This window comes from Onychomys torridus, chromosome 8, assembly GCF_903995425.1.
Source record: "Onychomys torridus chromosome 8, mOncTor1.1, whole genome shotgun sequence".
Lineage (NCBI taxonomy): Eukaryota > Metazoa > Chordata > Mammalia > Rodentia > Cricetidae > Onychomys > Onychomys torridus.
The window spans coordinates 103,087,904-103,100,822 of NC_050450.1; the positions used below are offsets into that span (position 1 = coordinate 103,087,904).

The following is a 12,919-nucleotide window of genomic DNA, read 5'->3' on the forward strand; positions in this document are numbered from 1 at the left end:
CAAGGGCAGCTTCGGAGGAAAACACCGGCTTGCCAGGAGCCCTGGGTTTGAGCCCTTAGTTCCCTAGCTGTGTGACCTTGGGCCAGTTAATTTCGAGGCTCCTTCAGTTTATAAAGTAAGGCCAGATCTTGCTGCCATAAGAGACTGTAAACTGCCGTAGGCTGGAGTAGTCTTTGAAAAGGCTTGTGGATTTGTCTGGAAGCTTGAAAATGGAAAGGCACAGACCATGTGGAGATTGGAGGCCCCGCCAAGCCTGCCAGCAACCAGGAGAGACCCGGGCATACTGGGAACAAGGACTACACCCTGTGCCCTCGCTCCCTCCTTTTCTCCCTTTTATCTCTGTTTCTGTCCTGGAAGTACCAGGCAGTGGGGCCAGCAGGGCAGACAAGTAAGGGATTTGTCACCAGTGACTGAAGTGTGAACTGAAGACCAAGAGGCCACAGAAGCAAAGAATAGACAGGGAAGGCAGGGTAAGTGCATGCCAGGCCTGACCACCAAGCCTCCTGGTCCCCAAGAGGCTCCTGAGCAAGGTTCTGTCTCCCTAGTTCCATCTGGCAGCCACAGACAAACAGGCCAGAAAGTGCCCCACTCCCACTCCCACAAAAGTAGCCCATCAGCCATGGCTCTTAGGCACAGCTGTTTTATTTCCACTGCGTTCTCAGTCTAGGGGCCCTCCAAAGTTCATCAGGAAGGAAGCAGGAGTGGGCAGAGTCAGCCTGTCCCTCCATCCATCCCTAGCCTAAGGTTCCTTCCTTGGCCTAGAGCCACACTGGCAAGGTCAACTTGCAGAAGACAGAGATCAGAGGCCCCTGGAAGGGCCGGAGCTCAGCCTCGAAGCCAGGGCAGTCGGCACTGTATCTGGAGGAAGTGTCCAACTCAGACTGCCTCAGGCCCCGCATCCTTGCTCAAGACTCTTCTTCAGGATAGGGGCTGGGGTCCAGGTTCAGTGCCCCAGCAGCTGCAGCATCTCCCTGGGATCCACCAGTTTCTCCCTCGGTTTCCCAGCACCCTGGCCTCGAGACACCTCCTCAGCATCCAGCTTCTCCCAGTCAGAGAAAGAGACTGGCCGGACCCCTAAGGCAGATAGGAAGACAAATCAATGCCATCATCTCCTCTAAGGGACCCTCCTCCCAAAGGGTAAAGTTCCAAAGATAAGCCGCCCTTGCCCCTCCCCACTCCCAGACCTCAGCATCAGGTTCAGACCTCGATTGCTGAGCAGGGCTTGAATGGCTGTATAGCCAGGTCTGGGGCCAGAGGGTAGCAGCCCCGCCTTCAGGTCCTGCAGCAGCACCTGGCTGGTGAGGAAGCTGTCTGTCATGGTGGTGGTGATAACTCCTGTGGGTCCCCTCTTTACCCAGCCACTGCAGTAGAGGCCTGAGAAGCACAACAGAGACTTCTGACGATTCTGCATCTCAATCTACACACACACACACACACACACACACACACACACACACACACACACAAACATCCCATGTCTCCCAGTAGATCCCACTGTAGCTACTGGTTCACCATGATTGTGTGTGTGTGTGTGTGGCGGGGGGTTGTTTTGTTCAGTTTGGTTTTGTTTTTTTTTTTTGAGACAGGGTTTCTCTGTGTAGACCAGGCTGGCCTTGAACTCACAAAGCTCTGCCTGCCTCTGCCTCCTGAGCTCTGGGATTAAAGGTGTGCACCTGGTCTGTGAGAGACTCTTGGCTTGTTTTCCCATGCCATCCCCTTTCCTCAGTTTCCTTGTGGATGAGCCACTCCCCTGGGATGTGAACTGGGACTTGCTCACCACAGGTCGGCAGGCCCACATAACACTACTGAATGAATGAACACGATGGGCACATGGGTAAGAAAATGGAGCCCCCCAAGGACAGGGGCGATCTCCACCAGTGTCAGCACTGGCCCAGGGCAGGCCTCAGTAAGCTTTTACTGAATGATGTCCCAGCTTGCCTGAGAACTTGCCCTAGGGGACAGGAGGAGGGAGGGCTATGCTCTAGAACTGGGCCTGTCTGGAGCTGTCTCACATTCCATCACTGTAGAATGAGTGGTCTTGGGACACCAGCCTTTCAGCCCCCATCATAACTAGATGCCTCAACTTCTCATATCCTCTCACCTGGTACATTCACAACCCGGCCTTCTATGTTGGGAATGACTCCAAGCTTGGGGTCAAAGGGCACACTGGGGTCAATGGGTCGGCTCTTATACCCAACGCTGCTCAGCACCAGCCCACAAGGGAGGTCCTCCACATCTCCCGTGGGCACTGCACGGGTAGACTCCCCAACATCCTGTTGGGAAGAATGTGGGTAACACCAGGTTGGGGTGGGGGAAGCCTGAAGAAGGGGAGTTTGGGTAACATGAGACTCACCTCCAGTCTGGTAACTGCCAGGCGGACGCCTGCTACCTGTTGGCCATCTGGTGTGGGTAGCACCTGCTGGGGGCTTCGGAAAAAGCGGAGGCCCCAGGCCCGGGAAGCCAGTGCTTGGCGGGCCGCCTCTTCCACCCCTGGCTTCTCTGTGGCTGTCCGAAGCAGCAGCTCTGTCAGCCGCTTCCTTGGACGGGGGACATCTGGAGCAACATGGAACATTTCAGGGCTGTCCCTGCTGGTCACCTTCACCCAAGCCTATGAGCCAGGGGGGGCTGGACTTGGCCCCTCACCCTTAATTCTGTCCTGGAGGCCCAAGAAATCCGAAGGATCCAAAATGGGCCGGGTTCCTGGTAACTGAATCATCTCTCGAAGCTCCTTGGGGGGGGGGTGGGGGAGGTAAGGGGGGAGGTCAGGTCCTGAACTCACCAGAGTTCAGCAGCCCTAGGAAGAGAGACTATCAGCAGTGTGGGGAAAGATCAAGAGCCCTGGCCCGCCTACCCCGTTCCATCCAGGGAAGCAGCTACTCCCAGGGCTCTGTGGCAACCCCTGACGCCTCTTATTGGGACTCCGGTTCCTCCCACTCTGGACCCAGTACCTTAATGGTGAAGGCCACTTGCAGGGGTCCACGCCGGCCCACTATCCACACAGTCTTCACCCGACTCTGCCTCAGGACTCCCAAAGCCACCTCTGTGATGTCTGTTTTCTGGCACAAAAGGAGGCTCTTAGGGCCAAGCACGGTGGAACATGGGACAGAGGCATGAGGACCTCTGTGAGTTCAAGGCTAGCCTGATCCACACAGTGAGTTCCAGGCCAGCCAGGGCTATGTAAGGAGACCTTGACTCAAAATAAAGGGGTTGAGAGTCCTGACTTGGGGAAGGGGACTTGCCAGGCCAGTTGGTCTTGGTCCCATCCCACTCCAACGCAGAGAAAGCCAACGGCCCAAAAACTATACCGCTACTCCCCCCTGGTGGCCACATAGAGCATTGACGCCAACTCTCCAAATGGCTCCCAGGTAAGAGGATTCCGGCTGATTCTGCCATTCACTCACAGTCCATCACATGTCCAGAACATGACAAGGGGCTTAAGGGGGCAAGAGCAGTTTATGTGAGCCAAACAGGCTAGTTGAGAACCCACAGAGTTCCTGTTTTGTGGAGAGACAGATAATCAATCTCATCACAGACCGTAAACTTGTAGCAGTGAAGCAAGGTTAGGGATGTAAAGGCCACTGGAGCTGAGACCCTATTCCAGAAAAACCACCTATAAGACAGCCTGGCAGACCTCTTGGCAGAAGGACTGGCTGAGCCAAGGATGAAAAGAAGGAGGAATGTTAGTTCTTAACTAGCAGGAGGTCAGTCCAGATGTCCCAAACAGGGAGAATGTGTGTGTAAATGTCAAGTGGCACACTGGAGTATGCCTGGGCTCCTGGAGGAAACAGGCACTGGGCTGTTTGGAGGGATGAGACCTGAACCCCCCGGGGCGTGGGGGGCCGCAGGAGCATCCGTTGCTCTGTGTGCTCCCACCTCCAGTCTCTGACTGCCCCTCACCTCCAGGTGCTCGGGTGGGGTCAGCAGGATCCGGGCCACATCCAGAGCCACATTCCCCTGTCCCAGAATCACAGCTGTGTCACAGCTCAGATCCGGCGCCAGCTGGAGGAGAAAGGTCTTGATAGGGCATCTCCACCCCCAGCTCCAGTCAGGCTAATCTCCTCTGCAGACACCTTAGGTCAGGCCCAGCTGTGCCCTCAGGCTGCCCTACCCTTAGTCTACTCTACCTCACTTCCTCTCCCCCAGCCCCACAGGTCCCCACAGCTGACCTGCCTCAGTCATGGACATCTCACATCTCCTCAGCTTGCTCCTGTGCCTTCACCTCAGACTCTAACCCCTCAGGGATGCTCCTGACTCCAGCCGAAGCAGCAAGGGTGCTCCCCCAACTCACCTCCCGGTTCTCAGGAAGCCCATTGTACCAGCCCACAAAGGCCCGGGCTGAGACCACCCCAGGTAGCTCCTCGCCAGGAATCGCCAGGGTTTGGTGGTCCTCCGCTCCATAACTCTGAGGAAAGATGCAGTGCCCACCCAGGCCCAAGGCCTCAGCACCAGCCTCCTGGCTCCCATCAGCCCCTCCTCTCACATCAACACCCCGCCACATGGGCACTCACCAGCACCACGGCATGGTAGGCTTCTTGAAGCTCTGGCACAGACACGTCCCTGCCCACCACCACATTGCCCCAGAAAGCACAGCGATCTGAGCGGGCTGTCTGTGTGAACGTGTTGATAACATTCTGCCAGGCAGCAGGAGGAGGGGAACATCAGAAGATGGAGCAGCACCTGGGAGCATGTCAGTACCACCCTCACCCCATGATCCCCAGCATGGAGCCCGGGGCCCCATCACAAAGAGAGCCAAAGGTCATCCTACCACACCAGGGAGCCTCTCTATCCTCCTCATTTTTACTGTTTCCAACACCACCTCCACACCAAAAGACACCCACCTTTACTTCTGGGTGGTCAGGTGCCACACCAAAGCGCACTAGGCCAAAGGGCACGAGCTGCTTCTCATAGATGTCTACATGGGCCCGGGTATGGTGCTGGGGGGAAAGCACAGCTGGTGAGTTCAACAGGGAGGCTGGGCCCCCACAGGGCCTCCCTTCCCCAGACAGAGCAAGAACGCTCAGCTCAAATGGCCAAGGAGACTGCCATCCACGAGCAGAAAGAAGGCTCTGGCTCTCCGTCCGCCCAGACAAGGGCTCTGGAGGAACATACGAAACGAGACAAGCTGAGGTCAGATTCAAGGACTTCCAACGGAGAATGTGAGAAGCTGGAAGTGAGTATCAGGACTTAATCCTTGGGTCAGATATATACCTTCACCTTCTAGACATGCTGGCCATGTGACCTGAGAACCCACCTTTGAGAACCTGCCTTAGCTCTAAGTCTCCAATGTGATGCTCCCTCCTCAAGAGAGGGAGTGAGGGCCCAGCTGGGACATGTGTGGACAGAGGGAGTGGCAGTGGGCCCACTCCCACCTTCCAGCTACCCCATGTTGTCCGTCCTCCCAGGGCACTTTGCAGGGTGTAGGGAGGGTATGAGACTGCAATCGCCCAGGCAAGCTTGGTCTGGCTCTGCTGCTACCGACAGCATGGGCCTGGTAGGTCCCAGAACACCCTGGTCTCCTCCTCTGTGAACTGGGAAGCCTGGGGAAGGTAGGACAGCGAAAGAGTTGGGGAATCAGGGGAGCATGCCCTGAGCCCTGCCCTATCCCACCCAGTTCAAAAGAACTCAAGGCAGTGAGTTCCTGCCTAATACCCTCACCCCCACTGCCTTTGCCCAAATCCTGCTTCTGCCTATTCCCCACCAGCCTTAAATCCAGCCTTCCAGCCCATCTGCCTTTTATCCTTGGCCAATTCAGGGGTGGCCTCCCAAATCACCTCTCTCAAACTCCATGGAAACTGAACCCACGAAGAGCTCTGGCCATGAAGTCAGCAGCCAGAGCCAGGCCCAGCTTCAACGCTACCTGGCTGTCACAGGGAAAACTTCTGCATATATTTCTGTGCAATAGAATGTCCTGTCCCCTGTGGGGTCCTGGCCCCTGTTTGGTTCTCCCATTGTGCTGTAAGCCTGTATTTAAAACCTCCTCCCTCCTTCAATAAACGGCATTCGGCATTAAAAAAAAAAAAATTGTCCTGTCCCTCTGGGTCATACTCAAGGCTGAGTGAGTCAGACCCAAGCTCTCAGCCCTGGGCTCCCCCAGTGGGAGGACACAATGGACTCATCCAGGATCATCACAACTGTGACTGACGCTGGAGCACATCATTTCTTGTTCCAAAACCTCCCCATGCTTCTCTCACTGCCAGAGGGCAAAGTTCAAACTGCTTGGCCTGCCAGGCACCCCTAACACAGCCTGACCTCACTGTCTGCATCTTCCATTCCGTCCTGCTACAAAGGGAGTCTTGCTTCCAGGCACAAGGTTCTCCACAGCCTACCTCCACCCCTAATCTCACACAGACCCATCTTCCTCGGGCCAACTGCTTCTCTGGCCCTTTTCATAAAAAGGACAGGTTCTGGGGCACTTTGGTCTGGTGTCCTCTGTTCCTCCTGGGTACACACTCAGGATGTCCTAGGAACATCTTACCTACTCCCTCCTGTGACCTCAAACCTTGCAGATCTGTCATGGCCTCTCTATCTCTTCTCCCATCTTTTCACCCTATCTCTTCCTCATCCTGAGACGTCAGAACCTGAGATGCAGACGTCTCACTCCATACATCTCATCCCACCCTTTCTCCTTTCCCCTTTTCCCCTCTACTTCTGCGTCCCCTTCTATCTCAGGCCCTGGAGCTCCAGTCTGAGCCTTCGACCTCCCCTTTCACCTTGCCCTATTAGTTTCCCATCCTGACCCCCACTCTCTTGCTCTCTGGGCAAATAGCCCTGCTTAAGTCTACCCTTCAGAGAGAATATTCCAAATGAAAAATGGGCGGGGGGTGCAGCAAACTGGTAGAAGGCTTGTTTATCATTCACAAGGCCCAGTGTTCAACCCCCAATGGCGGGTTCCTTGTTTTTCCTTTCTTTCTTTTTTTTTTTCCAGAGCTGAGGACCGAACCCAGGGCCTTGCACTTGCTAGGCAAGCGCTCTACCACTGAGCTAAATCCCCAACCTGTTTTTCCTTTCTTAAACATATTTTTTTTTAATTGTGGGGGTGGAGGTATAAGCACATAAGTACTGATGCCTGAAGAGGCAGAAGATGGGTTCGGAGCCCCTGGAGTTACAGGTGGTAACTTGAGTGAAGTCAGTTTCCTATATCTGTGAATGCCAGAATCCCACAGGGTATTTGCTTAAAACTGCTGATTCTGAGGGTCCCAGTCAGAGTTTGATTAAATCTGAGCTGGGCCCAGAAAAGCTCATTTAAATAAGAGCTCTCCAGCAGGGAATACGGAGAATGCACAAAGAAAGTCACTCAAGTCTACAGTGTGGTCCACCGTTTCTAGGCATCTTTAATCTGGGCTCCAGTTGCCTCCTTAGCCCTAGCTCTCACCTCTTCACCCTTCAGATACTCACTGACCTTCTGGAACAGGCTCTAGAATGATACCAAAGGGCCACTCCCCTTCCTCTGGCCTTTGTGCACAGTTCCCCACATCTGAGGCACTCCTGCTCTTCCAGCCTCACATCCTCCACAAAATGCAGTTTAGACACCTCTCCTTCTAGACTGGGTTAGGGGTCACCTAGTTTAAGCCCTAAAATACCTTGCAAACCATCCACCTCAAGCTAGAATGCCAGGTCCATGAGCACAAGAAATTACATCCACATGCCTATGGGTCAAGATCTGGCCCACTGAGAAAACACCAAGAACCCCGCCTTCCAGGCTATCCTCTCACCCTCAGCTAACAGTCTGTGCCTCTCACAAGAAACCCTCCTGGATACCAACCACACCACTCATCTGTCCACCCCTGCCACCCCAACCCTGAAAGCCCATGAGTCTCTATCCTAGAGGCCAGGCTGTCCTTCATCAGTGGCCTTGCATTCCAGGCTGACTCCTCACATCAGGGCCAGAGAGCTTGCCAAAGCCCACACGTGGTCTTCAGTGTATCTTATGTGTACATTTCTAAGGAGCAGCTTCTGACCATGAGGCCCTGTGTGAGTCTGTAAGTAGCTGCAGAGTCATGCATAGGTCACTTCTCAGCAGAGGTCTCCATGAGACCTTCCTAGTGTCAACCCTGGGTAAACCAGGCCAGTGGGTCACACTACCTTTCAAGTATCTGCATGTATTATCAATATAATTTTTCTTTCTCCTGTCTTGTAGATATTACAATCCTCTCTAAAGTTCAGACACTGTCTCATCTCAGTCAATCCTAGTATCCCTTACTTAAAAAAATACTTATTTTATTATTTTTAGTTGTGTGTGTGTGTGTGTGTGTGTGTGTGTGTGTGTGTGCAAGCAGAAGCCAGAAGAGGACATCAGATCCCCTGGAACTGGAATTGTGAGCTACTATGTGGTTGCTGGGAACCCAACTCCCATCCTCTGTGAGACAGCAAACAACTCTTAACCATGGAGCCTCCTCTCCAGCCTCCCCCACTTCCTCTTTTGCCTTAAGGTCTGAGTTTCAAGTACATCTGGCAGCCTTGGAGTCCTGTCTGACAAGACTAATACTGAAAGCTTTGAGACCTTGGCCTTTAGAGGAAGAAAATGAGCATGTGGAAGGCTGGGGCTGTGGTTTGGGCAGCAAAGCTTAAGAGCAGATAGCCTTGAAATGTAGAACACTGGAAATGGAGAAATGTAAAAGAAGATAAGGGGTGGGGGATAAAGCCATGCCACAAGATTGAAAAAAACTTTGTCCCTGACCACCAATCATGGGACAAACACATTTCTCTCACAGCTGAGGACCTAAGGTGGGAACTTCAGATATAGATGTGGAATCAGGTAGAAAGGACACAGCTTAGGTGAGCTGGAAGCCCCTTCCTTACCAAGCAAACCAAAGGGCTGGAGCCCACCCACAGAATTGGGGCAAGAAATGAATGGCGAGTAAGGAGCCTGGAGAGAGGACTTACCTTTAACAAGTGTTGAGCTGTGTAGAAGCCAGCTGGGCCACTGCCAACCACACAGATCTGAGGGGTCGTTTCCTGTGTGGAGAACTGCTGGCAGAAGAAGCCTGGGGCTGGGCAGAGGAGGGCGGCAAGGTTACACCAACACTCTCTAACACCCCAACCAATTCTGTCCAACGGCAGCCTGCCCTTCACCCACCTGCGTCTTCCTTCCTCAAAGCTTCATCATTCCGTCTGAATGCCAGAGGCTGACTTTATCCAGAACCCCATGCCTCACCTATGAACATGCTACGCCCAGTAACGACAGCCTATGCCAGACCCCCTTGGCCCCTGAACCTGTCCTGCACAGCACTTCATTTCTCTTGTGGGGCTCCCTGTATGATTCCATGTCTTCATATCCCCATCACATCTCTATCTTACTTTTTTCCTATCCCCTCTTTTCCCACAGAACTCTATCATTCATATCCTCACCTCCCTGTCACCCCCAATTCACCTCGTCTCACACATGCAGACCTCATGGTCTAGCCTTTTCGCCTTTACTGACCAGTGTCTTACCCAGGACGCCTCACACCTCATCGCACAGACCCTCTCCCCTGTACATCATTCCCATTTCTCCCGCAAGAGCAGACACCTCCAGCTTCACCCCTCACCCAGTCCTGCCTAAGCTCCGCTCCGCTCGGACCCCTGCTCTTGATCACAAGCCTCCCCTCGCCCTGGTGCAGCCCCAAAAGCCCTGCTCCTACTCGGGGTGGTCCTGGAGGGAGGCGGCCGGACCCCAGGCCACGCCGACCAGTGCCACCAGCGCCAGCAGCGCAGAGCCATGGCTGAGAACAGAAACCAGCGGGAGGAAAGGCTCGCAACCAGTGACTCCTGGGTGCTGAGCGCAGGTCTACAGCACGCCGGGGGCGGTCCTCTGGACCCGCCCATCACTGTGGCCCCACCCCAAACCTCGCCTCCGCTGGCTAGGAAAGCTCAACTTCGAGACTCCACGCGGGTCTCCGAAAGAGTCCCGCCCCAAAAGAGAACCACGCCCCCAGCTTCCAAAGCCCAGCCCCCAGAGCGACCGAACTTGAAAAACTTTTAACAAATTTCTTCCCAGTCTTCCTTGTCGCTACAGATACCGGAAGTCTAGGATTTGAAGAAACGCGAATCCCCAACGCCATTTCAGGTGCTCTTGGAGAAAAGAGCCAATTAAAAAGGAGTTTACTTTACATAAACCTTGTCGCTCTCTGATGACGCATGCTCTAGTTGCCGTTGCCTTTTGATAGGGTGGCTTCCTTCTTGAGTGATTTTTGTCCCAGCCAATCAGAAGCCCAGACTCCGGAAGTCTCTGGTATCCCGGCTCTTGCCGCTTTTTTTTAAACCTGGGTGTTGAACTAGTGTAATCCCAAAGAGATATTGTTCGTGTCAGACCAGGGAAAATATTAATTCTCAAGAGCTTGTTTCTCTTTACTGTCTTCCCATTATAAGGGAGAAAACGCGCGAAGAGACTCCGCTCTGGCACTGAGAACACTGATCCCGACCTTCAGCCACTGTCCAGCAGTACAGGGATGGGGTAAGACGGTACCTTAGGTGCAGAGTTTAAGGAGACACCCAAAAACTCAGTAATTAAAGTAAATTGTGCATGTTCTAATTATATATTTTAAAAGAAAGTTGATGCAAAAAGTAAGTAGTATCTATTTTTAAGTTTTTATTACATTTATCTATTTTATTACATTATTTGTGTGGGCCCATGTATACATGCCACAGCGCTCACATGGTATATGGTGGTCAGAGGACAGCTTTCAGGAATTGGTTCTCTCCTTCCACTACGTGAGTTTTTGGGTATCAACTCATGTCTGGCCCGGGAGCAAGCTACTTTACCCTCTTTCTGACCCACAAATATTTTCTACACAAGGACAGGAATTAAGGATGGTAGAGTGTCTACTCGATGTGCACAAGACCCGATTTTCAACCGCAGCGCCAAAAATTTAATTAAAATAAGGGCAAGATCCATCGTCACCTTTGACCAGATAAGCCGAATGCTTCCCTAAGGGTCTTTCCCCTTCTTGGAAGACTGACCTATCTTGTCATCCCCACAGCATCTGACTCTTGTTTATTTTTTTTTGTTGAAGATTAAACCAAAGACTTATGCAATTGCTCTACCTTGTAACTGTACCTCTTGCTCCTGGCTTAATTTTCTGTTTCATAATTCAGCAGCAAGCCCAGCCTGAGCTACAGAGCGATGCCTGGTCTCATGAAACAGCATGCTACTTCTTTTGTGAAAGGTGAATGGCAGTTGGAATGTCATCATACTAGTTTAAATTGGCCTGACTGTAATCTGGATTTCTTGGGCCAGATAAATGGCTGGGTTTCAGCTTGGTGAACTTCATGGTGAGTGACTCCATTTTGGTTTTAATTCTGGTCTGTTGGAGCCTTGTGCAGGAGCTTAACCTAGAACAGAAGTTTTCCCTGTTTTATATTTCATACTTTTTACACTATTTTAAGATTATTTTTAGCCAGGCTGTGGAGGTGCATGCCTTTAATCCCAGCACTTAGTAGACAGAGGCAGGCAAATCTCTGAGTTCAAGGCCAGCCTGATCTACAGATCAAGGAGAGCCAGGGCTACACAGAGAAACCCTATATGGAAAAAAACAAACAAGATTATTTTTAATTGAATTTTAACACAGAAAAGTGCACACATTCTAATCATAGCTTGACAGGTTATGAGCCCATAAGGTGTAGTGATGTGACTGACACCCAGATTGAGAACCAGAACACAGTGAGTAACCCAGGAGTCCTCTGCTCTACAAGTCACTCCTCCACTGTCTTATTGAGACATAAATATTAGTCTCTAATGTGTTATTGCGTTTTAAGCCTGTCCCACAAGACCATCAGGCAAGCTGAATGCTGCCTGAAAGCCTATTTTGTGTGACAAATAAATCAATAAATAAATAAATAGAATTTATATGTAGGGCTTCAGAACCACCAGAGCAGAGGTACCAGGCAGTTGTGAGCCATCTGACATGGGTGCTAGGAATTGGGCTCTGATCCTCTGCAAGTCCAGCAAGTGTTCTTAACCACTGAGCCATCTTAAATGGTAGCATATTTAATATTTTACTTGTTTAGAAACAAAATTTTATTAGGACACTATCATGTTCATTTCTTTTTAAAAATATATTTTTGTTAATTCTTTTTTTTTTTTTTTTTTGGTTTTTGGAGACAGGGTTTCTCTGTAGCTTTGGAGGCTGTCCTGGAACTCGCTTTGTAGACCAGGCTGGCCTCGAACTCACAGAGCTCCACCTGCCTCTGCCTCCCGAGTGCTGGGATTACAGACGTGTGCCACCACTGCCTGGCTGTTAATTCTTTGAGAATTTTATACACTGTATTTTGATCACGTTCATGTCCATTTCCCCCCCCCCAATCCCTCCTAGATCCACCCCTCCACCCCAACTTCATGTCCTTTTTTTTCTTTTAATAACCTACTGAATCCAGTTTCTGATGCCCATGTACTCGTAGCATGGTGGACCTACCAGGGGCTACTTCTTTTGTGAAAGGTGAACGGCAGTTGGAATGTCATCATACTAGTTTAAACTGGCCTGACTGTAATCTGGATTTCTTGGGCCAGATAAATGGCTGGGTTTAAAGAAAACTGACTCACCTTTCCCCAGAAAACGTTAGCAGTGGTTTGAATGAAAAAGGCTCACAGGAAGTAGCTCTATTAGGAGGTGTGGCCTTGTGGGAGGAGGTGTGGCCTTGTCACTGGGGGCGGGGTTGAAGTTTTAGCTGCTCAAGCCAGGCCAGAGTCACTTCCTTTCTGCTGCCAAGGATCCAGATGTAGAACTTTCAGTCCCTCTCTAGCACCATGTCTGCCTGTGGGCCTCAATGCTTCTCGCCAGGATGATATCGGACTAAACTTCTGAACTGTAAGACAGCCCCAATTAGATATTTTCCTTTATATAAGTTGCTGTGATTATAGTGTCTCTTCACAGCAGTAGAAACCCTAACTAAGACGCCCCTCTGTGCTAGAATTAATCACTGGCTTGGTCTTGTGTGGACAACC

The 12,919-nt window shown here is 51.6% G+C and overlaps 1 protein-coding gene across 1 annotated transcript; it reads right to left on the reverse strand.

Moving 5' to 3' along the window:
• Nucleotides 1-624: 624 nt before the first annotated feature.
• Nucleotides 625-9,986, reverse strand: Fdxr (ferredoxin reductase). Its single transcript, XM_036198155.1, has 12 exons — nt 9,621-9,986; nt 8,884-8,990; nt 4,839-4,934; nt 4,509-4,631; nt 4,289-4,402; nt 3,898-3,999; nt 2,949-3,056; nt 2,644-2,728; nt 2,354-2,553; nt 2,102-2,273; nt 1,204-1,374; nt 625-1,074 (listed from the first exon to the last, which is right to left on the reverse strand). Exons 1-12 carry the CDS (start codon nt 9,802-9,804, stop codon nt 944-946), a joined length of 1,593 nt encoding a protein of 530 aa, XP_036054048.1. The 5' UTR covers nt 9,805-9,986; the 3' UTR covers nt 625-943.
• Between the last annotated feature and the right edge of the window lie 2,933 nt (nt 9,987-12,919).

Bases quoted from the DNA above. Each gene is read 5' to 3' on its own strand.
- Fdxr (XM_036198155.1), bottom strand. From the start codon at position 9,804: ATGGGCGGGTCCAGAGGACCGCCCCCGGCGTGCTGTAGACCTGCGCTC. The intron at 8,991-9,620 runs GTAGGAGCAGGG...TCCTCTGCCCAG, and splicing joins TCCCTCCAGGACCACCCCGA to CCCCAGGCTTCTTCTGCCAG. The intron at 1,375-2,101 runs GTGAGAGGATAT...TGTGCTTCTCAG, and splicing joins CCGGGTTGTGAATGTACCAG to GCCTCTACTGCAGTGGCTGG.